The following is a 25,276-nucleotide window of genomic DNA, read 5'->3' on the forward strand; positions in this document are numbered from 1 at the left end:
GGGTCCTTTCTATTTGAAGTTTGCATGTTATCTTGGTGTCCGTGTGGGTTTCCTCCCACAGTCCAAAGACATACAGATAGGGCAAACTGGAGAAACTGAACTGCCCCTAGGTGTGAGTGTGTGACTGTGTATGTCTGGCAGTCTGGCCTGTGATGGACTGGTGACCTGTAGAGGGTGTTTCCTGCCTTCTGCCAAAATGGTGCTGGGATAGGCTCCAGCACCCTCCGTGACCCGGGAGGAGAAGTGGTTTAGATGATCAGTGAATAAATAAGGGTTCAAGTGAATTAACAAATCCCAGATTGCTTTGTTGCATTTTACAAAATTTCCCAACTTTTCCAGAAATGGGGTTTGTAAGTTTTCTGTTTGGAGAGGTAAGACTGCGGCCTTACACATATTTTTTGAAATCCAGAGGCATTATAAATCCAAATACTGAGAGAGAAATTCATTTTATTTTACCATTATCAACTGTACATATAAAAACTCAGAAGATAAGGTCCACTGTTCATTGGCCCTGGTTCTGATCACCACCACTGTGAAGAAATGCCCCTGATAAATTTCTCTACAGCTCTTCCACGTCAAACCCATGTGAATGACTCTTTTGACACCCCAGCAACTGAATTATGCAGACATTTTGAACAATCAGTTAAATTCTCCTTCAAAAGCTACCAGTAAGGAACAAAGAGGCCCTTCTCTGCAGCCCAGCTGAGCCCTTTGACTGGAAAACTGGAAGGACTGCCAGATACAGTCACCAAATTCATTCAGTTTAAGGTTTATATGAAGCGAGGTCTGCCTTAAAGCCCCTCCCTCACCACTTTCCTTACAGACTTTCAAGAGAAGATATGGCCAACGCCCCATTCACTCCCCCACCGCTTCTCTCTGCCTCAGGAGAGGCAGTTTCCCACTCGTGGTCATAGAGTCCGAACAGGCGCTCGGTTAGTGCTTGGGGGTATACATTTTGTCAGACACTTTTTTTTTGGTCAGTTCACTCCCTCAAAGTTTGTCGTCACCTCGAAAAGCCCGCCCGGCTTTCATTTTCTCCTCAGGACTACTGCAAGAAGAAGGGCCATTTTAAAGACGTGCGTATACTTTGTGTAGAGTCTGTAAAGGCTGAAGGCTGGAGACATGGCAGACACAGACGCTAGTCCTGCTACCAACTGTGTGGAGAAACTGAAGACCTACGTACGGACCCGGAAAGGAACTATTCTGGCTGTTGAAATAGTAAGTTCCTCTCTGAGTTGTCTGTGAGCTCAGCTGTTTTTTCCTGTTTTTTTGCACCGTTGTTAACAGGCCGCGTTATTTTCTGCATGTCTAAATGCGAGTCGCCATTAAACTCAAGTGTAGGAAACTATTTTACGCTATGGTTCATTTTGTAAGAACTGGGCTTGTGTCTGGAGAGTTGTGGAGTTACAACCACGCCAGCTCTGAGTTTTGTCAGTTTATGTCACTGACCAAAATTAAAAGTACAGTAATACGAAGTGTGCTTACATTGGCGGATGCAGCAGCCTTCATATCCAGTCAAAGCAGGAGTCTACAAAGTTCATCCGCTCTGTTTTATCTTCACTTTTACCGTGTAGAAAAGAAAATGAACTTATTTTCCAGCAAAGTAAATTTGTTAAAGGGGAATTCCAGCAATTGTTTTTCGAAAATATCCTCATAATTCTATCCTTGAGATGTAAACAGTCACTCTGAGCGGTTTGGTGTGAGATGGTTCATCGTAGAGAAACGTACGGACTCTGATAGTGTACAGTGGTGCTAATAGGAACCAGGGGTCACAATGTCTACCACACAAATATAGCTATTGTGCTTACTATCCAAAACCACCAGTGAACCTACATGCGCCTTCTGAGTTTTTATATGTGTTGTTAATGATGGTGAAATAGTAGAAAATCTACAAAAAAATTGTTTCCTTTGGGGACTATTTTGCCTTACAACGCCCTGCATGTATCTCTGGACTATATGTCTAAAAATATGTGACCATGAATGGATTAAAATACATTCAAGCCAAAACCTTATCACAAATCTAAAATAGAACAATGTGTCAGACAGCAGGCGGTGCATTTATGACCATTTCATGTAATAACTTTCTGTGAGGGAGCTTTTAGAGGTGGACGTACGGTTCCTGTCACCACCACTGTGAATAATTCTGACTCCGTTTCCCTAGAACAGGTCATTTTACATCAAACTACTCTGCTTACATCTCAACCATGTCATTGTGTAGAATTTTTGAAAAATCAGTGATGTTCCCCTGTAATAACTATGCTGAACAGTGGAGTTTGAGTTTGAACAGCGTGCCGTACTGTGATACTGACGCACCGCAATGTCACTGTTCAGTTTTTTAGATATGTAATGAGCCTTATATTGACAACACATTGCTTATGCCATTTATTGGGTGTTTCAGGCTGATTTGAAAGAACAGTTTATACACAAAAAACTAAAATAAGTAGTTGTTTTTTCTGGAAATGTGCTTTCTGGTCTGGTTAATGTTTACAGTATTGTTCAGGGTTCTCTTAGGTGTACTTTTATGAGAAGAAAGACCAAACCAGCCCAGTAAAAAGCAAGATTTATTAGGTTTGTAAGGTATTCCTTTAGCACAGATTGGCAGCAGGCATTGGCATTTATCATTGTGGTCATAAATGACACATTACATCACAATACACTTTTCTGACCCTAACGTTGATACTGTCCGTACTTCGAGTCTACATGAAATAAAAGTTAGACCCTTTTTACCTTGTAGGTTCATGCCATTGGTTTTATTCAGCACAATACATTATATCATTTAAAAGACAAAATTCTCGTTTTTATATAATCTTTAGTTGAAGTGTAGTAACTTTTTTTCACCTCAGAACAACTTGAAACTTTGATTACATCATCATGCACCAGTGGGTGGAGAAAAAATAATATTATCCAGTAATATCACGTTTCACATCCCCTTTCTCCCGCCTGTCATGAAGCACAAAAACTCAGCTAGCTTAGAGACCATTTGTAGTATCATGCTTTACTCTGAAATATGTCTTGGTATGATTTGATTCACATAGACCAGTTTAAGTGAATGTACTTCAGTGCAGTATGTGAAAGGCTGAATAAAAATCATTGCACCAATTTGTCAAGTATCAAAAAAACGAAATATCATGACGCATATTGTGTATATTGTGTATCTTAACCAAAATACCATATGATAACCGCAAAATACAGTTGTGCTGTTATGGACAGAGGTCAGTATTAAAACTAAAGGCAATCATAGCAGACAGTAGTAATACCAGTTGGAGGAGTGTCACTCTACAGTGTGCCATTTTAACATGAGTGTGTAGGGGTGGCGAAGAATTTTGACTATGTGTGGCATGAAGTAGAAGGTCATGACGTTTCACCTGTGTGCTTAAGTTAGTAGACCAGAGACTTCCTTTTGCTTTCACATTAAATGTGGTGGTGGTTTTGGCTAAAACTGTGGCTAACGTTCATCTGTATTTGGGTTATACCTGATGTTAGTTTTAATACAAATGCTTTTCTTATTTCAGGAAAGCTAATCACTTAAATTACATTCAAACCAGTGGGGAATCATGGCGATTAGTGTTAGGCCTTTAATTCGGGCCATTCAGGTCAAAAACCACCTCTTTGATACTGCTAATCCCTATGGGATTCTAGTAGTTTGTGCTAAGAGCGGCAATTCTGATGAACATTGTTTGGCTGTTCGAGATTAAACAGAGATATCTGAAGCTCCTAAAAGACATTCCATATTTTACTTGAAGCATGTGACAGACATGTTAGCACATATTTTACCTCGCAGCAGTTTCTCTTTCAGTAGAGAGGTCTGGTACTGAGCTGCATCTCATGAAGTCCTGACCAGTTGGAGTGCCCACTTAGCTACATCAGTGCATATACCATGGACAAAAACAGTTTCAGAATGGCCAGTTTTCCACTGTCCATTTCAGGAATTTAACCCTTTTGTTTCCTCCCAGAACTTCAAACAAGAGTAGTACGGTAGTGCTTTTTTAAATAAAAGCGTGATTAGTTGAACTACAAATGACACGTGTTCCCAGAAATCTTTAGGCTTTCTCATGAAACTTTATACAATTTGTGTGCATATTAATAATATTTACATTGAATAAATGAAAAATTCACTGCATAGTTGAAAAGGAAAGAGAAAAAGAAAGAGTTAAGAAGCCTCATCCACAAATACAAACAAATAAGCATAAAAATTTAAAAATGAATAGACATAAAAAAAAAAATTTGAAAAGGCCAGTTGGCCTTTATGATGTGTCAAAATTTCATACTGAAATTTTTCGTGTGTGTGTGTGTTTATGTACATATAAATATACATTAAACTATTTAAGAAAAGTGACCATACTGTACTTAAAGAAAGAAACAGTTCTAGTGAAATGACCAGTGTCTGGCACCACCCTGTTTTTTTTTGTCCAAATAGTGCAGACTCATACACTAACTTTAAGCTGCAACTGTGTAAAAAACCGGCAGTTTCAAAAGAGAAGGAAGTGCTTTAAATAGGAGCATTGGTGCAGGGAGACGCACCATCTGCTAAAACTATACCTTCCATTTTCCAAGGAATGTGAGGCCCTGTGAACTGACCATTTCTTTCCATAGGCTACAAAACATCTGGCTTGATTCTATTTCGTAGTGTAAACTGCATGTAGCACCTTTGATAGGAGCAATTTTTAATAAGATGCTTCAGTCTGTTATCTGCTCTTCCGCTCATGCTTGTGCCATCAGACTGTGCTCTTGTTTGCTGTTTACGACTAATCTCAGACTAATCTGTGCTCGCCGACATCACCTCCTTCCACTGTGGTTACTATCCAGAGCTAACTTAAAGGAGTAGTTTAGCAAAAAAATACTTTATGTGATTTTCCCTGTCTCCTAAATGTATTCAGGTAGCCAAGATGTGTTTGCTGTCTGAAGTTTGGTTCTTTAGCTCTGCGCTGGAAGTACAAGGCTAATGTAGCTAACAAGTAATGGTAGTTTATAGCCACCCAGTTTAGCAGAGCCTAAATCATCATACACCTATTTCAAACCACACTGAGTAATACTTACAGATAATACTTTCTTATGTGGTGTCTGACACATGTAACAGTACAGTGAGGTGTCAGAAACTATTTGGGATTAATTAACAACACAGTTTCAGGCAACTGTACAATGATTTAGGTGTGTAGTTTGCAAAATGCTAACTAGGCCTGAAAGGTACATCGTTTTTATATTGACATTGCGATTTGAAAGACCTATAGTGTTAATTATAATCTGTATTATCAATAATTTTGTCTTTATAAGTTTTAATTGGGGGAATTTAACCTTTAATATACAGAAATCAATTGAAATTTAAATCGCAGTAACAGTACTGTGCAGAAAAATTGCAATTGGGAATTTTACCCAAATGGTTCAGCCCTAATGCTAACTGGAAGGGCATAGGCTAGGTTAGCCTTGTAGCTCCAGTGCAAAACTAAATAAACAAACTTCAGACACTAAACATTAGGACAGACTTTATTCTATTCTATTCTATTACTCTGGGAATCTATAGATTACATAAATGGTTAATCATCAGTTTTTTTAACGCTATTAAAAATAACAATAAAAAACATGTATGGCCTTTTAAGAATTCCCAGATTTCTTCATTTAAAAAAGTACATTTTGGAGTCATTGAAAATTTGCCTAGTGTAGTTTCAATTTTTCATCTAACTATTCCTTTAATATCACACATCTCGATGTTGACGTAATCAAACACGGTATGAAAATGTTGAATCCAGTTTCTAGTCTTCATTCTGATCATTTGTTGCTGTTCCGTAACAGTTGATGTGGTCTGAGTATGCTGCTCTTATCTTGGATATGTGTGCATTCATGGCATTGCAGAGAGGTTAAAGGCTGATTAAAGGAATACTCCAGCACCTATAGCATACCATCAGTTACTGCAGACTGCAATTTTGCCGTGTTTTCTTGTATTCAGAAAAGAAGTTAAAAGAGTTCAAACACACACTAGAAGACAACGGGCAGATGCTGAAGCCCCTTCTCACTGGCTTCTGTCAGAAGTGAACGTTGAGCAAGAGCTTTTCTGTTCTTTTCTAAGTAAAAGGGAAATGAGTGTTTATGGTAATTGACCATGTAACTACACCTATGCAGCAGATAGAGTCTTTGATGAAATAGGCTGAAGTTTCAGATGTGGATTTTATGTAGAATATGCTCTGCAGCTGCTCTCACACTGAGCACAGAAACTCACAGATGCGCTTACAAATGCATTATTTCCAATGGGATGCGTGGCAAATGCAGCAGAGTCATAGAAAGTGCAAATGTTTTCAACTTTAGTGCAACACGCTTTCGCCAAGTCAGACTAGCCTTTCGTCCCTGTTGGAGTTAACTACCGGGCACACCAACTTCTCTACTGTTGGCCATGCTGAGACTAGGCCCTCCATTGCTGCTCTATTAAAGGGTGCAGGTGGAAGTTTGATAACTTTACTATTTACAGCTGGACGTGAAGACACAGTGACTGAGAGAAAGTTCTGTTTCAAGGATGTCTGATCTTATCCACAAAGGGCTGGTGTGGCTGTTGGTTTTCATTCCAAACATGCAGCATACCTGTCTCTTGTCGTTTAATCAGTTATCTTCATACCACTGGTCGTGTGAGCTCCCGCTTTGTTGGAATGAAAATCTGCAGCCACACTGTCTCTTTGCAGATAAGATTGGACACCCCTGGTCTGTTCAAGTATCAGCTAATTATTGGAAATTAACCCCTTAATCATCCTTAACAAGTATTATTACACACTTCTTTAACCTAAGAATAGCTCCATTAATTTGCACTGAAGTCCCTGTAGCCACTGAATAATAAAACTTTGTATGTTATTAAGGGGTTAAATTAACTTTTTAAACCAAAAGCATTGGATCAAACATTTGTGTATTTGTCAGTTAACACTTTTATTAATCATCAATATACTTACTAGGAAGCAAGATAGCTAATCAGCCAATTTCGCTATTTTAGGCTTGTACTTTAATATTTGCATTGAACAAAAATCAATGAAATTGTTCATATCAGTCATTTATGTCCCACTTAATTGTCAGCTAAAATTCCAAGATCATGACAGGCCTAGCTGAAGTATTCCTTTAAAAAACAGTAGTTCATAAATATTTTATCTACAGTTAAGCTAATCTAGCATTAGGATGAGCAGTATGAGTCACACAGCATTACACACATCACAATGTCATTACAGCACTTGTGTTTTGTACTCCTTTTCAATACCTTTTTTGTTAACATGTCCCACAAAGATTAATCAGGCATTGCTGTTAAAAACACATCAGAGAGAGTGAAATAGTTGGAGAGCTGTACTTTACATGCGGTTTGCATGTCCGGAATGCAGTGAAAGTCGAATTGAACCTTTGTTATGGTTTTGTAGAGATCTTTTAAAAGAGTGAATCAGGGTATAACATTATGTAACCACGTTCAGTATTTGAGGCCTGGTTAATTCAGCCATTATTCAGTGACTGTTGCTGTTCATTTATTCCACAAGGACATGATATTTCTTGTAGGATCCACAAAAGGTATGTCATTGCTGTGAGTTACGATTTCCATGCCCACACACAAACAGAGTGGGCACACCCACCGTGATGGAAACCAAGCCTCGGGATGGTAAACTAAACTCTGAATGAGTCATGCATGTTGGGACATTTTGTAGTACTTTAGTGTGTGAAAGGTTTTCTATATTGTCACAGTTTTTCACATTTTAGAGTAGTAGCAAAGACACGAAAACTATGAAATAAGACATATGGAATTATGCACTGACCAAAAAAGTCCTAAACAAATCAAAACATCTTTGAACTGTCCTCAAAACGTCCCCCACCATCTTTTGCCTTGATGCAGCTTTACATACCCTTGGCATTCTCTCAGGCAGCTTCATGAGGAGCCACCTGGGATGGTTTTCCAAAAAGGTTTGAAGATGTTTCAGATACACTGGGCACTTCTTGGCTAAGTTAAAAAAAAAGCATAAAAGATGCAGAGACCTGGTACATCACCAAAACTGTCATCATCAGATAAACAGCACTCAGATCTTTCACATTTGAGAGAAAAGAGCCAATCAAGCTCCACTCTTACTTCAGATCAGGAAAAAAGACAAAGACAACTCAGCACTGTGGGTCTGAAAGGATGTGTGACTGTAGAGACATTGTTACTGAGAAAAGGTGTTCTCAGATCAATGCACTGACCACCCCAACAAACCTCGACCTCATTCAGTGTGTTTGGAATTACTTGGATTGTGAGAAGCAGAAAATGCAACCAGCTGGTTGGTGTGGTGTGGATAATATCTCACAGATTTCTTTGGAGAACTGAAAGCAAGTGTTCTGAGAAGAATGGATGTTGTAATAAACGCAAAGGATGAGCACATTAAGTGCTGAACAAATGATATTTTGTTGTTGAGGCTGTTGTTGTTGTTGAGAAAAACAAGTCTCTCCAAAACAGTAACTTTACAGGAGAGGGCAAAAACACCCTTAACCTTTAATACAAGTTAAAGTAAAGAGATTTTATTCTAAGTCATTTTTGGGCATTATTATTGGTCCAGTCATCATGAAATTTTCAGACAATGTAAAGGAGAACTTCCGTGTTCAAATGACACAGAAAAATAAAAATCGACAGCGACGATATATTTCCTGCATTTTTTCTTCGTGCTGAAAAATAATTGACTTCATTGCTGTTTTGACTGGAACTTAGATGAATGAAGAGTGCTCCCTGACAAAGTACTGTACATGTGAATGTATATTATTACATAAAACACCAGCCGCCCTTCATGCGTATTTGAGAAGTCAGTGGGTGTTGCATTAGCATTGTCAGTATGTCAGCCCTTGTGCTTCTGTCAGTGTTTGGGTGTAAAGTTCATAGGGTCGTTCTGTTCATTATGTTCTGTGTACACTCTGTGTGTTTGTGTACATGTGAAACATATGAGTCTATCTTTGTTCATATTTATAGAGCTCTGTCCATCATCTTGCAAAGTATGTGAGACTTTGCGTTTTGTGTCTGTTGTGAGCTGCTGGTAAAAAGCATGGCTTCTTCTGGTGCTGTATTTGAGTGATGCTGCTACAGCTATAACAAAATCTCATAGAGTAATTATGCGTGACTCGTTATGGTAAAAAGCTACTAAAAAGGCTAATAAACATTTGACTATAAAAGAATGAGCCACTGAAATTCATGATCATGGCACCTCTAATGGTCAGTTACTGCAAGCTTGCTCATTCATTAAAACTATTTAGAAAGTCAGATGTCCCAAAATAGTAGAGGGTGGTTGGAATTCTTGTATGATTTTGTCATAATCATATGGCACGAATATGCGCATATATACTGTGCAAACCATGCTGACGTTATCCCATTTAGCTGAATGTTTCTGCATCTAAATTAGTCTTTACAGGGCAGCACACATAGAGGAATTGCTGTCCTTTTGAGGTCAGCCTTAGCCTAACATGGACACCAGATCAATGAGTCCTGGCTAAGGAGCTGCCTGACTTTGTCAGCTGCATCACACAGTGTTGCAGTGTTCCAGGCCTAGTCTGCGCAACAAGTGGTAGACCAGCTGGTACTAATAGTATGATTAACTATAACTTTTTTAAAATTCCAACAGTGTCTGCTAGTCAGAGGCACAAATGTGTGGGACGAATTACTTGAAAAACTTGACGAAACTAAAGCTAGCTTCTTATGTGAATTACCTGTTCCACCTTAAGTGGCGCAGCAGTTACATTCAACCACAGGTCCCTGAACATAACTGCTGCTCCATTTAAGGTGAAACAGAGAGTTCAAACAAAAAGCTACCAAATAAGAAGCCAACTTCAGCTTTGTAGAAATTCAGACGTGATTCAACATTTAACCCTGGCTTGCAGGGTTCATGTTAGAAAGCAGTACTGAGGTTTTTCTATATATTGTTTTGCTTTGTTTTTACTATTTTGCAAATATTTTAGACTTACTTTTGTTGGTTGGTAAAAATGGTTCTTATCAAAAAGTGAAGGGACATGCCAGAATAATAAGCCACTATTAACCTCAAAAAAATAGGTTTACTTAGGCATCTAAAATGCTTTTATTTTAAAAAATATATATGCCGAAACAGTCAGAACTTTTATTTATTCCATGATGTACATTTTTGGCCATACCGCCCATTTCTATCCCAAAACAGAACGTTATTCTATATATACTGTCACTTTTATAAGTAAGCATTGAATCTTCATAGGAGAAGGAAACACATTTATAACTTGAATGTATGCTGATGTAACAAGACTTTTCTACGTGATTTTAGAGGATTTCTCTTGGTCATTTGTCATGAAATGCTTACACAGTGTGAAGGGCAGCTGGGGTTTTCATGTGGCATGAAAAAAACAACATTGAATAAAAATGAGTGAGGTTTTAATATGACATCTACGAAATATGTTTGCAGGAGTTTTTTGTTTGTTTTGTGAATGTTTAGCTCCTCTCTGTGCATCTGTTTTAACTCCTTTTAACTCAGTGTGTGTGAGGTACAGGCGGTTACTGATCTTTCAGTAGTGGGTGTTCTTAAAGGGCCAAAACAGCAGGCCTGAACAGCCCTCCTGAATAGAGGCCCATTGTGCACCAGCTAGAGTTCAGTCAGCCACTGAGCTTCACAGAGGCAGCTTGTGCCAGTCACCCGCAGCTCATAAAGCGCCGATACATTCGAGCTGGAGGAAAGGCTGGCTGCTTACATCACCTCGATCGCCCCGGAGCCCGCTAGCTTAAAGTGGCCTTCAGACGGGGCAGCTGTAGCTCACAAAGCTTAACCTTTTTAGAACTGCCTTTAGTAAAGCATAGACACTTTCATTTTGTAACATAGTGACAATTTAGACAAATGAACCCAAATGGAGTCCAAGTGAGTTGGCAGGAAAAATACCATTTCAGAAAACATTGCATGTCACAAAAGAGCACACTTGCTGCATAACTTGAACATGAAGCCTTTATTTCCACAGTCAACTCAAAATCAGGCCTTCAATATAGACACTGACATATGTCTTGCTATTTGTAGGTGGGTATTCAGTAAATCTCCCCAGAGGTGGGAACACGCTATACACCTGCATAAGCACAGCACTACATTAGTGCTGTCAAGCTAACAAATAACCATGTTGAGTTGTTCAGTAATTTCAAATGGACAAGCTTAAGCGGTTTCTGATGCTATGACAAACTGCTATCTATAAAAAAAAATGACAGAAAGTACACTGTGTATCTAGAAACAGCAGTAGCAGCCATCTTGAAGCCTGAATTTTTCTCTGTAGTTTTGTCCAAATGTCCACCCACCCCCAACCCAAAATGAGTTTCAGTGCAAATGTTCTCACTCCTCACTGTCGAACTGACTGTCTTTCATTGCTTCATAGGTTAAATGCCTCTCCAGTTGAGACTTGAAGCATGTATTCAGTAGCTTAGCCTTTGCTAATCTTTGCATGCAAAAGTGGTGGCTGTATTTCATTAAGTTCATAAAGAGTGTGTTGACAGTGTTAAACATTTGTCAGGCTAAGCGGATTGAGACCGGACAGGGGAGTAGTGGAGAAAAAAGTGCTGGACGAAATTTATGAGCGCACCCCATGCTGGCGCCAGTTCAAAAGAGTGGGTTGATAATAATGCCTGCCTTCTTTTTTTTCATTGGCTTCCATGGTGGAAAAATGCCTTTTTTAGCCTGCCTAGAATGCCTGCCTTGAAAATGAACGCAGCATGTTCTACAACAAAATGATCAATTTTAGACTTTACGTCCAGCCCTGTTCCAGCATGCCTGCTCAAAGCTATCAAAGAGTATTTGAATATTAAAGCCAGGTGTGTTAGATTAGCCTGCTGGACTTTAGACTTTTTCAAAGTGCTGGGTGACGTTAGGCCGTAGGGTGTGGTATGTGCTGGGTGATTAGTGTGTCTGTATCCGGAGTTTGAGGGAGCGCAATCTCAAATATCCTTTTTCCCCTTAAATTTGATAGCTTACCAGCAAGTAAAAATAGAGCTGAGTTTCAGTTTAACTGTATGAGTTGTGGGTTACGCTGCCTAGGCAACACTTGTGTTGTGCAGCAGGATTTCCCCTGACCTCTTACCACTCACAGGTGTTCATATCACTAAGCAGAAATCCACGTATCACTAATGTTTATATCAGTAATGGGGTAGTTTACAGATAATTTGACAATTAAAAAAGGCCAAACATTACAAAAAGACTTAACTGCAGGGTAGCCATATTAAAATGTCCTCTGGCCACCAAGCTGATGAATTTTGTGGCCAAAATTAAGAATTATATGCTCATATGCAAACTGTAAAAAAAGTATTTTCGCAGTCAAAACTCTCTAAAATATAATGGTTAATACCTGTTTTCCGAAAAGCAAAGTGGTTAAATGCATGTAAATAAACCATAAATATACTGTACTTTAATACTGCTGTTGTTAATTTACAGAAACATGTAAATTCCCAAAAAACAAATGATCACCTGCTTCATGGACATTTCCGTTTATTTTAATGGTTGTAGCTAGTTGACCTGTTGAATTACAGTAAAACATAATTGTTCTAAGACATAAAATTACTGTAATTTTATTGTCATTAAAAACATACTCTTACTATTAATTAATGGGTTTTGTCTGACACCCCTGCTGCTGGACTTGCAACTATTTTTTCTGTTTTTAGATAAAGTGCGTATGTGTGTATTAAATTTACAATTAACATGCATGGTCACCCACTGGAGTATTTAACCTGTGCACTGCATTCTAATACAGACCACTCCTAAAGAGCCTTATATTAACTCGGACCTAATTTATCATCCATTTTAATATTGGGATTTCAGTGATCAGTTGCATCAGTAGCAAGACCCTTTTTTATTATTATAATGCCAAGCTAGAATCTGTTGAATTTGTTGAGCCTGTTGAGATTGTGGAAACTGTTTAATTGTAAAGCCATTCTTTTTTGTGAGCATTGTTAAGTGTTCTAAAGACAAAATCAATTGAAAAGATTAAAAAAAACATGCATAGTCAGGACCAAAATCCATTAAGGTGTTTGCAAGTCTTTTGTGTTCATCATTTTAAGAGAAAAAACAGCCATGAACTCACACCAGCAGAAGCTCATGAGTGCATGTGTTTTCAGTCACAACTTTCAAACTGAGAGGTAAAACAGCCTGTTAGGCTTTATAAGCTTGTAGGCTAAAGATAACGTAAAAAGTACGTTGAAGCTAGTTAGACATTTTTAGAAAGTAGGTATTGGGCCAAAGTAGGAAATGTTGTAGCCAGGCAATAAGGGACCGGGCAGTAAGCAATGACTCATATATATATGTACACACTCACACACACACACACACACACACACACACACACAGTTCTATAACCGAAGAATACCTCAACCAGTTTGCATTGAAGTCAGTAACTGTGGTTACTGAGCAACTATGAAACAAGCCTGGGATTTTAAGGGGTTAAAAGATGTTGAAAGACTTCTTGGAAAGAGCTAAATTCGGAAGCCTTAGATAAATTGGATTTGAAAAGGTATATATATAAAAAAGTAAAACAACAATGTATAGCAAATGCATGTAAATGGGTTTGTTACTTTCAACTAATCATTGCCAGTTCATTGAGAAAAAACATTTGAAACTGCTTTTCAAACTCCAGATAGAGTTCTGTCACATCACTCTGGCAGACTGTGTAACTTCATTACGACATCTGTGTTTGAAACCTTTACTTCCCTTGTAAGCAAGCACAGCTGGAGCTCTCTGTTTCTGATCACCATGGATTCCACCAAGATGTTTTCCAATTTCCTGCAAACACTGTCCTATTTTTCTTTCTGTTCTCCTGACCAGCAGCTGCCCACCCTCTGTCAGCTATTACAACGTTGTGGCACTTTTACAAGCACAGGTGTTACGTCTGTCCGCATGTGTGCAAGCTTGCTAAGCTGACTTAACACAACACATGTTAAACAACTGACAGTGCACAGTTGTAGTGTTTTTACTAGGGTTCGACTGATTATCGGCCAGACCAATAATCAGAGCCGATATTCAGCATTTTCCCATTATCAGAAGTGGAACTTGAAATTGTTTTCTTGGCGATTTAAGCATTTCTTGATTTGGCAAGTTATTTTTGTATTTTAAGAGACTGGTTTAAGTTAATAACTCTCTTAATATTTTTGATCTATTCCAAGATTACTTTAAAATGTATGATGTTACTATTTATGCCACCTTTATACTGTTTAAAACTCAAAGCACTTATTTTTTTACAATATTCTAATATTAAACAATATGTTCATTCAATGTAAGTTATAAGTAAGAGTTTCATTCTTGTAAATTTTCACTGCAAACAAATTTATGGTAAAACAATATTAACGTCCTTGATTACCAATAATCGGTATTTGTATCGGCCCTGAAAAACCACATAGTGGTCGACCCCTAGTCTTCAAAAGCAAAAATGCGCTTACTCTGCAGAGAAGTAGTTGCAATTTTCTTGGCCAGCCTAAGACTTTTGCGCTGTATCGTTCATATTAGTGATGAGTTTAGCCAAACACTTAAATAGCATTAGAAATGTGCCAGAGATGTTAATAAGTAGGTGCCATGCAGTAAAGACACAGAAAGGGGTTTTTGCTTTCAGCTTGCTGTTTTAGCAATTTGTTTAAGTTTACTGTAGCAACAGTGAGTCATAGTCATAGTCAATGATTTGCACTCCTGATTTCTTGGAATCTGACTAGACTCTAAAGGGACTTCCCAAATTGAATTAACAAATATGCAGTGAGTCTGTTTAGCTGTAGAAGAATGTCTAATTTAAACAAAGGTCAAACACGGTAGCTCTGTCAGAACATTGCCATTCCTTAGTAAAGAGTGACTGGACTAAGGACTTTGTAAGAACTTAAGGTTGCATTATAACAGCCTCATATGAGTCACTGGGCGAAATAACGATGTTATTGTGTAAATCACCTCTCAGTACGCTTTTCTGAGTACATCACTGGCATCAGTACTTCTAGAAAACGAAACAACTGAACACTAAACATTTTTAATAAAAAAACTCAATTTTAGACCAAATATAGAGTGTAAACAGCAACAACCAGCACACATTAGCTGCATAGTAACTGAATAGTAACAAGTACGCTCTCAAAAACAAAGGTATGAAACTGTCACTAAGGCGGTACCCCTCTTGTCACTGGGGTGATACCCTCAAGGATACATCTCAGTACCTTTAGTCAGGGAACATAATTGTACCATAATCCATTGAAATCATATTTTCTAAGGTGTATTGACTCCACACACCCCGTCTCGTCTCCAGGCTTTTATTTTATTGTTTTACAACATTCGGTTATGAAAAGGTACAAATACGTACTTTTTATCTGGAAAAACTTATTTAAGGTTCACAACTGGACCTTAAAACCACTGTTGTACCTTTGAGGTACATTTACATTGTTTGTACTTTGATGAATGAAAAAATGTCCCTGCACAGAATCTTTATTTCTAACAGTGTAGGTGATTGAATGTAAGCACGTTATACTATTACAGTTGTATGCAAATGAACACTCCTGGTCGAATAACGTTTTGGTTCATGTTGGAAGTGAAGCACATCCTCCACAGAGAACAAACTTTTTCTCCAATTTTTAGTGCACAATTTCTATTTATTTACTGAGTTTAACATTTTGGAAAACAATTTATGTTTTATTTGTTTTCACATGTTAATTTCAGCAAATAAACAGAACTTGTTCATTAAAATGTGCAGATGTGCATTCACTGTAGAGGTTTTAACTTGTTTTTACTTAATCATTCTACTAAATGTCATTCAAATAAACATGTAATTTGACCTGCACATAACTCTGTCTTATTATTTTAAAAATGGTTTGATCCCCCGTCCTCACCATGCCTTCTTAAATAGATTATTTTCAGTGTTGAATGTAAAAAATCATTCTACTAAGTATCATGGCCTTTTTTCAGGGATGCCAAAGCCAATGTTATTTTTCATGTTCATGTGTGTGCTGATTGATGCTGATGCAGATGTTGATATATAAATACATAAAATTGTTGATATATAAATACATAAAATTGTTGATATATAAATACATAAAATTGGATTAGCATTATGGATTAATGTGACATTTATTTGAAGAGTATTACAAATGCAGTAAAACGAATAAAATAAAAGACATTTTAGTGTAGCAGCCCAGCAATGCCTTGACGTTCTGCTCTTTTGGAGTCCAAAAAATATTTCATCAAATATCGATTAAATGTATAAATCTATATAAACAGATCTATCTAAGTCTAGCTGTCTGTTTTTTCCATTTTTTCCCAATGATCTGCAAATATCGATATGATTCCAATATAATGTATCCCTGTTTTTTTTATGTGGCAGTACTGTCCTCATAAAACATATTGATGTATATATGTACAGGGAATGACTGAACCCTCCACGCTTACAGCACTTTGACTGCGAGTCAACTTGAGTGCAGTACTGAAAATAACAGCTACAGAAATAGAGGAGGCAGACGCGAGTGTATTTAGTGCGGCTCTCCCACAGGTATAATGGGTCCTTGGTGTGAAACTTTGTAAGGGTATTCCACAATCAGCCCCCCATTTAGAATACAGTGTGGAATGTGGTGCAGTTAGCTCCTCTGACCCGTCTCACTATGCCCTGGTATTTATAAAAAAAGCAAGAAAGAAAAGAAAGGAAAAAAGGCTTAAATGGCCCCACAGACTTCCAAGGAGACGAGGAATTTAGAGTGTAGTTGTTGATTGCTGGCTTTGCTAGTTTGTGAGTAATGCAGTTCCAATATGTAGCTTTGTGCTGCTAGATTTAATGGGATTTGTCAGCAGACTTACTATGAAGAAAGTATGTCATTGTCATTGTAGTAAATTACATCATAATCAAATATCTCTGACATGGTTTCCCCTTGTTCCTGTGTCTGTTACTTGCTCTGTTATGTAGCCATGTGCTTTCTGCCACGTGCTTGAAAACAGAGCAAGTATCAGACACAGGAACAAGGGGAAACCGTGACAACCATGATGTAATTACATCATGATTACATCTTGATCAAATATCATGATGTACATCATGATGTAATTCATCAAGTTGAGACTTTTTCAACATATTTATACATACAGATGTCTTTAGTGTTCGTCTAAACAAAGTGACACTTTATTAATTAACATTTCCGGCATCCTTTATGTAACTGAAATAATCTGAAGTATGTCCCTATAGACACCGACCACTTCATTAAGGACACCTACCTTGTATCTACACTCTTTGTCTTTATTTTATCAGCTCCTCTTACAATTTGCATGAAATTACAGACTGTAGTCCACCTGTTTCTTTACATTCTTTATCAGTCTCCTTTAACACTGGGTGCGCTTACATGCACTCAATAATCTGATCATTATCGGATTTCTGCAGTTATTTGATTATTCAAATGGTCGCTTAAACAGCACACTGATTTCTTAGATCAGAGTAGGGTCTAGAAATCCGATTAAGAAGTCTGATAAAGAGAGCTGGATTTTAGCTCAGTATTCAGATTTCTCTGTGCATGTAAACTCTTACTCGGATTTCTTTCGGATTTCTCAGTGCATGTGCGAAAACAGATGGTGGTACTGGAAATAAGCAAGAAACGTTGCCGTGAGACACAGCAAAACACTTTTGGAGCGACGCTGAAACCACACACGTTTGATGATTTAAATATTCATCTTCTTCTAGATTATGTATGTTCATATTTTCAGGTAAAGTGGCGCAATGTTTTTTTTTTTTTTAAAGCCGTGGCCTGAAGTTTGAGTTTTACAATATGTTTACGTCACGTCTTCTTCCTGTTCCAAAGTAGAAATCCGATTACTGCCTGACTCGTGTAGACCTGGAGTTTGTGCATGTAAACGTGTTGATCATGTAACTGACAAAATCTGATTTTCTGCAGTTGTCGGATTATTACGTGCATGTAAACGCACTCACTGTTATTCAATCAGAATTAGAATCACTTTATTTTGCCAAGTATGTTACACATACAAGAAATGTGTCTTGGTGAGTGCACACATGTATGACATGTAACATACTAAACAAACCAGACAAGTAAACAGATTGTTAACAAATATATAGGGGCACGGAGGAGCTAAACAGAAGTGTGAATATCTGTACATTTTCAGATAAGAATACCTTTACATATAAGTTTAAGTTTAAAGTGTGAGATGTCCACTGTGGTTAATTAGTGCTACAGCTCTGGGGGAAAAAGCTGTTAGCATGTCTGGCTGTGCTGGTTTTGATGGGCCTGAATCTTCTACCGGAGGGAAGTGGCTGGAAGAGGTGATGACTAGGATGATGGAGGTCAGCTGTAATTTCGCCAATGCGGTTCATTACTGCTGTTGTAGATCCTCACTGCTGTCCTGATCATGCGCTGCAGTTTGGCTCATTCTTGTGAGGTAGAGGGACCAAACCAGATGATTATGGATGATGTTAGGATTGACGTGATGATTGCTGAGTAGAACTGGATCATCAGGCTCTGTGGGAGATTGAATTTCTTCAACTGTCTCAGGAAAAACATTCTCAGCTGAGCTCTCTTGGCTGTGGAGAGCACGTTCCTCTCCCACTTCAGGTTCCTGGATATGGTGGGGGCCAGGAGTTTGTTTGTTCCTTTACAAGTAAAGCAGATTCAAAACCAATGCCAACATGTCCAGGTCAGGCACAGCCCAGCAAATTTAGCCTGAGACCAGACTGTAATATGCTAAAATAAGTCTTTAAGTGCCCCAGAATTTCATCACAAGATCTGCCGGTAGCTCTTGCCACTGTCAATGTCAAAGTGTGTGCATTACCATCATCAAAGAGATAGCACAAATTTGGCCTACATGGAAGGTACACCAGGAGGAATCTTTTGCCATCTAAAAAGATCAGCAGGGCAAGACTAAGGTTTGCTAATGAATATCTAAGCAAGGACCAGGACTCTTGGAACAATGTGCATTGGACAGACAAGTGAAAGATAGAGCTAGAAGCCATGTGAGTAGATGTGAGAAACTGTTAGACAGTTACAGGAAACGCCTGCATAAAGTTGTTTCTGTCAAAGGAGGCAATAGCAGGAAAAAAAGACATCTCAGTTAATTTTTTGATGATGGCAAAGTCAGATCTCCATTGTTGTTATTCTGTTATATGATGTTTATATATACATACTGTTTAACTGAAGATGAAATACTGGTATTTCCACATGTCAAAAAAAAAAAACCATTTCATGAAGTGTACTTACTTTTTCACATGACTGTACTCATTCTCTCTCTCTCTTACTTCCTTTCCTCTGGTGTAGCTCCTGAGCTTTATCATTATTATCTGCTATGCAGCATCACTGTACGGGGGTTATTCAGCAGTGGCTATCTTCGAGATGATCTTTGCCATCATCTTCTTCGTCTTGTTTATGATGGATTTCGACAAACAGTTGCAGTTCATCAACTGGCCCTGGACTGTAAGTAACGTGAAAAGTCACACAGTGTTCAACCTGTGCCCAAAGAAACATGTGAACTCAGTAATGTCTCTGCTCATGTTCATAAATACACAGCTGTAAATGCATACATCCTGTTGCTGTCATGCCTTTTTCAGGACTTGTTCCGTGCCGGGATTGGTGCACTGTTGTACATCATCACCTCCCTGGTCTGTGTGATTGGTGGAGCAGGTGATGGAGCGCGTATCGCAGGCGGGGTAAGACCACTTTTTGGAATTTTTACCTATTTCTGTGCACTTTATGTCAACTGTTTCTTTTCCTATTCAAAACATTAAGCCAGGAGTGCTCAGTCCTGGTCCTCGAGATCTACCACCCTGGTGAGTTCAGATCCAACACACCTGGGTCTAATGTTCAGACCATAGATATACATACCTAGATGCTGCGTTGTCTGTTCTCCTCTATCTGAGACGATACCTCTGCGTGTCCGCCATGTTGGAGCGGTCAAGATCCGCTTATGAATAAATTCACTTGTATCGAGAGATGATGAGTCTCAGGATTAACACAACCTTCTTATTACTTTTATTTTCACCAAATTTGTTTTGTTATAATCCTCAGACACAGATTAATCTAGGTTGCACGGACAGCTCTCTGTAGCTTTTATTACTTTAATAACTGATTGTGCTAATTAGTCGTCCGGGCCAGCAGAAAAGTATTCGGTCTGCACCTGACGTTAAAAACCGAGTTTAGTGCAAGAAACGCAATCTCACACACATCAGCAAATCCATCAATATGTGAATCACTTCTAATCTTAATATACATAAAAATAAAATAAACCCACAAAACACAGTAAGAAGGACAAAGCTAAAGTTGGCTTCCTATCCGCCAGCTTCTTGTTCGAGTTTTCCTGTTCCACCTTAAATGGTGCAGCGGTCGCTTTCCTTTTGCCTGAAGCTGCACCATTTAAGGTGGAACAGGAAAATTCGAACAAGAAGCTGGCAAGTAAGAAGCTGACTTCAGCTTTGTGTAAGAAGGTGCTAACATTAATCTATTATGAATATCTACACGGATTAAGGATTAAGGAATGCTATAACTTTCCTAGCTACAAAACCATCATTGTAAATAAATAACTACATCAAGATCCCCTGAAATGAAAATGAAATGAAATTAAATGAAATAAGCTTAACATAAAACCAGAGGAAAACCAAATCACATCAACAGGTTCTCCGTGCCTCACCAACCACACGGCCATATCTACACATAAACATAACACAAACAATACGCATCACACAAACATGAGTGTGGATCGCTGCGTTCCCTCCGTTAAATAATCCTATCCTGCTTTCTGAGTGCTATATTTTTGAAATTGTATAATTTTGGACAGTATCTTTCTTAAACTGCGGTTCTGTAATGGTACTGAATGTAGTCCAGCAGCGATGTTGACTGCCCGAAAATGGCGGTGCCATTGACATGCCTGGCTGGACCCAACACGGCATCTAGGTATGTATATCTATGGTTCAGACACCCATGAAGACCTTCATTATCTGGACCAGGTGTGTTAGATTAGGGTTGGAGCTAAACTCTGCATCTCCAGGAGCAGGAATGAGCATCACTGCATTAAACAATGTATTTCATTTTCTTGATTTAAATGTGTACAATACAACATTTCTGCATTAAACAGCAATTTACAGTCTTCGAATACCTGGTCTTCTGAAAGAGTATTTAAATACTTGTTCTTAACATCACCCTTAAAAACAATAATAATATGTTCCATAATTAGCCGTAGTTTTAAGTATGTTTGTTACTGCAGTTCAAAATACTTCCAGTAGGCAGCAACAGTGTATTAATAGTCTGTCTGAATCCCAGCTGCTCACTCACTGTATGGGGCTGTGTTAGAATCCGTGATTGTAGCCCTCCAATTCAAGTACAGCTTTTATGAGTCACGTAAGCGGGTATGAGGGTATATCGAATTAGAATTACCATTTTAGTCATCACCATCACAGTTTTAGTTTTGTTCATTTTAATTGCTTTTATATATTTTATTGATTTATTTTATTTAGCTAGTTTTAGCGTGGCCCTCACCAGAAACTAGCAAAACTCGGATAAATATCACTATACCTACATATCTGAAATGATTTATCAAACTTGTGCCTCCATGGTATACAAACCTCTTATTGTTAATTTTGCACTGAACATTTTTCTTACCATAATTTAAAGTCCTCCCACACGTATTTTCTCAGACATTTTTGCTCTTTCAGCTTTAATGGCCTCATGGAAAGTGTTGTGCTCTGAGGAGAGGTGATGTGGATAACATAAAATAAATTTATGATGCATTCAGCTAAACCAGCTATAATTTATTTATTCTTTTTAAAGGCATTTGCTGATGAAATATGTTGCAGTTTAGGCTACAGTTTCCAGCCTCACCAAAGTATCAAACAAATACTGAAAGTGTTCAAGTTACTTGGGCCAGCCCTAAACAAAGTCTTTTACATCAACAGAATGTTATATATTTATTCATGTGGAAATTATGAATGTACACATTTGAATCAAGAAAATTCAGTGAGTCATTTTTCAGTGTTTTTCTAGCCATTAAATATTAACGGTGGGTGTATAATGTATTACAGGTGTTTGGCTTAATTGCTGGCATCCTATTTGGTTATGATGCCTACACTGTTTTTCTGGATATCAAGAGCACTAGAGGACATAATCCTGCTTCTACAGGTAAAGAAAACCTACAGCATTACAAACACAAGAGGGAACAGAAAAAAACAATATCTAATGCTAGATATAGTCCAATCACTTTGCTGACAACATTTTACAGTCAATCACAAACTTGCATCTATTGACACAAAATGAATTTTCAAAGCCATGTAATTTATACAAATGCACATTAGGTATGAGTATGTCAGGAAAAATTTCATATTCAATATTGTAAGGCATTATTCCAAACAATTCCAAAAAAATAAGCTTCAAGAAAGGCAGTCAGTCTAAAGTCTGTAAGATAAATTGGCAAATGCTAGTCATCTGTTTTCATCTCAGCTGACTTTACTAGCCTAGTCACATCATGACATATTTGATCTTATACCTTTTAGCTCAAAAATAGTGAGTTATTTAGCTGATACCAAACTATAAATTCATTAAATTATGTTGTAAATTTTATTCTATTTAATCTATAATAGAGTGTAAAATGCGCTCAGTCTTGAGGTTTATTAGCGCTTTTCTGCAATATGTGCTATAGTTGCACCTTGTTTGTCTGCTACACAACACTGCGCTTCTTCAGCCGGCTGCAGTAGTCTCTCTGTGTTTCCTTATTTGGATTAAACTGATTAGAACTTTGGACCAAAACACAGGCTCTCCACTGCCCTCTACTGGAATAAAGAGTTCATGACTACTTGAACATTCAAATAGTCGGACTCATTCTAATTCAAAAAAAGAAATAACACTGATTTCATATGTCAAACATTTAAATAACTCTTAACTTACTAAATTATTTTCTGTTGTTGATATTGTCATTGTTTTTATTCCACAGATGACAGAGTTTGAACACTATTATTTGCATCTTGACAGCAACAGCATCGCAAGGAAACACTCGAAAACAAAAGATTGAAGAATGGCAAGCTAAGAATTTCGGTCATGATAAGATAGATTGAATGTTTTGGAGATGTAAACACTGCAAAATGAAAATATTACAAGAAATAACCACAAAGGAATCTGTGGAATGTCAAGGAGCCCACTAAATAAGGCTGCATCTGTAATGATTAGTGCTCAGTCAAAGCCACCTTGAGTAACAGGAGAAGCTGCTGTCTGTCATGTTGGCTAAAAACCTTACAGCAAAAAAACTGAGTTATGTTGGTGGTGGTGTAAAGGCTTCTGTTGATGTCAGGCAGAGATCATTGGAAATTAAGGAAAGAATGAGATTGCCTAGAATGATTTAACTAGTTGAACGGTCTCTGCTGGGCCTGTTTTACCATGACAACATATTGTCTAGTAATTAAGGGACTATCACATGAAGAAAGGGAGCTGACAAGCCTTGGTTCAGTTTAAGCTGGTGCTATTTTTGAGCTTAATTAAACGGCAAACTATGCTCACGCTTGGAAGCAACTTGGGTGTAAAATTTTATTCATGGTAGATAACAAGAGCTTTGATAACTATTGATTATTGTTGATGAAAATGAAGCTGAAATACTATAATGGTAGGAGTTTGTGTATTTTTTTTAATAAGTTAATATCTTGATTATCTGTTGCCATAGTAACCTCTTACCTCAACGGCTACTCTGTTAAATGTAATTTGGAGTCAAATCTGAGCACCAGAAGGTTCTAAGCGCATATTCACCAGAGCCACTGCAGGACAGAAGTCTAATAAACGATAACAATACCCCAAAAAACAGCATATATTATCAAACTGGTCTAATTTACGAGCAACATTCTGTATTTTGCATTTATTCCTCATTCAGAGGTTCATATATTTTGTAATATTGGCATGCTACATCTTCTCCATTTTGCATCATAAAATTTGTGCTTGGATAACTGAATAACTGACCAAGGTCATGACGATGGAACAAAGATGGATGTAGAACACCATGTATATAACTAGTAATGTTCACCATAGACTTACAGTAATGAAGCCTTACTTAACCCTTGTGTAGTGTTCATGTTTTTGTTACTCAGTGGTCTGGTGGACCCACTGCATTATTGTTTTTTAAATCAGTACAGCCATAACAATTTATGTAAAAATAGCAGATAAAATATCACAAGTGGCCAGCGTAGGGTTCTCCTTCAGTAGCTGTAGCCAGTCAGCCTGAACACCACGTGTGATATAAATGTGTAGTTATTTTATATGTTCTTCACAGAAAATCCCACAGACCCCAACACCACACAAGGTATTAGTAAATAATGCTCCTATAGGAATTATGTTATGTAATGTACACGTTACTGTATTCAGAGAAGGAACGCTCATTGATGTTGCCATTGTGTTGTAACAGTTGCTTTGTGATCAGGCCCTACTTGTTATTGTGTCGTTTAGACAGAGATTTTTTTCTTCACTCACACAGCCCACACTGCGTTAGGAGCACCATTGTTTTCTATGTGTAACGTGTGTTGATGAAGTCATTGTACCTAACCTACAGAGCCGAGGTGTGCCGTGCTTTGATTCCTGCAGTAATATCACTCACTGCTTTCTGTACAGCCTCCTGGAAATTTATAGTAGACTACTTTAGTTTAATTAGTTTGCCTTATTCTAAAACCATTGTCTCAGCTAAGCCATGTCTCTGATTTTTTTTTCTGTCAATAATTACAGTCTCAGGATATTTTTCAGATATATTTTAGACCACGTCTGAGAGTTTCTTGCATTTTTTTTATGTTCATCCTTGAAAAATAATGCAGTCCAAAGAAGCTCTGCAGTATTTTCATTCTTTTCACTTTTCTAATGTAACTGTGGTTTTATTGTTTTTTTTTCATGATGCAATGTGCTTTAAAAATGTGTTGTAACCACGTGAATATTTGCGTGGGTGCGACCAATAAAAACTTGATATATTTAAACAACTCTAGTGTTTCGTCATGGGAAAGCCTTGTGGGAAATGCATGTATGTAGCTCCACCTTCTGGAGATCTTGCTGAAGGAACTCTGCAATCCTTAATATGAACTGCATGCTGCATGTGTGTGTGTGTGTGGGTGTGTGGATATAAGGTTTTGTCCCGATATAGATTGTTTGAGAATGTTATACACGAGTTTCATCTCTTAAACGTGTGTCAACATTTATATACATGCTCACTTCTTAGATAGAATTTGGCTTTTTTACATGAAGTAAAATGTGTATAAATACAATCCTATGAATGTAATTATTAATTGAACTTGAAGGACATGTTAATTTCCTTATTTGCCTCATACAGTACCTGTAGAGTCACTGTAAGCACATAAAAGCTCCCACTGTGGATGTAAACAATAA

At 37.8% G+C, this 25,276-nt stretch overlaps 1 protein-coding gene across 1 annotated transcript; it reads left to right on the forward strand.

Moving 5' to 3' along the window:
- The first annotated feature begins 849 nt into the window (after positions 1–849).
- On the forward strand, positions 850–24,873 carry plp2 (proteolipid protein 2). The gene is made up of 5 exons (XM_036579080.1): positions 850–1,218; positions 19,205–19,360; positions 19,495–19,593; positions 21,958–22,054; positions 22,863–24,873. Exons 1-5 carry the CDS (start codon positions 1,123–1,125, stop codon positions 22,874–22,876), a joined length of 462 nt encoding a protein of 153 aa, XP_036434973.1. The 5' UTR covers positions 850–1,122; the 3' UTR covers positions 22,877–24,873.
- Positions 24,874–25,276: the final 403 nt, after the last annotated feature.

Source organism: Colossoma macropomum, unplaced genomic scaffold (genome assembly GCF_904425465.1).
Source record: "Colossoma macropomum unplaced genomic scaffold, Colossoma_macropomum, whole genome shotgun sequence".
Lineage (NCBI taxonomy): Eukaryota > Metazoa > Chordata > Actinopteri > Characiformes > Serrasalmidae > Colossoma > Colossoma macropomum.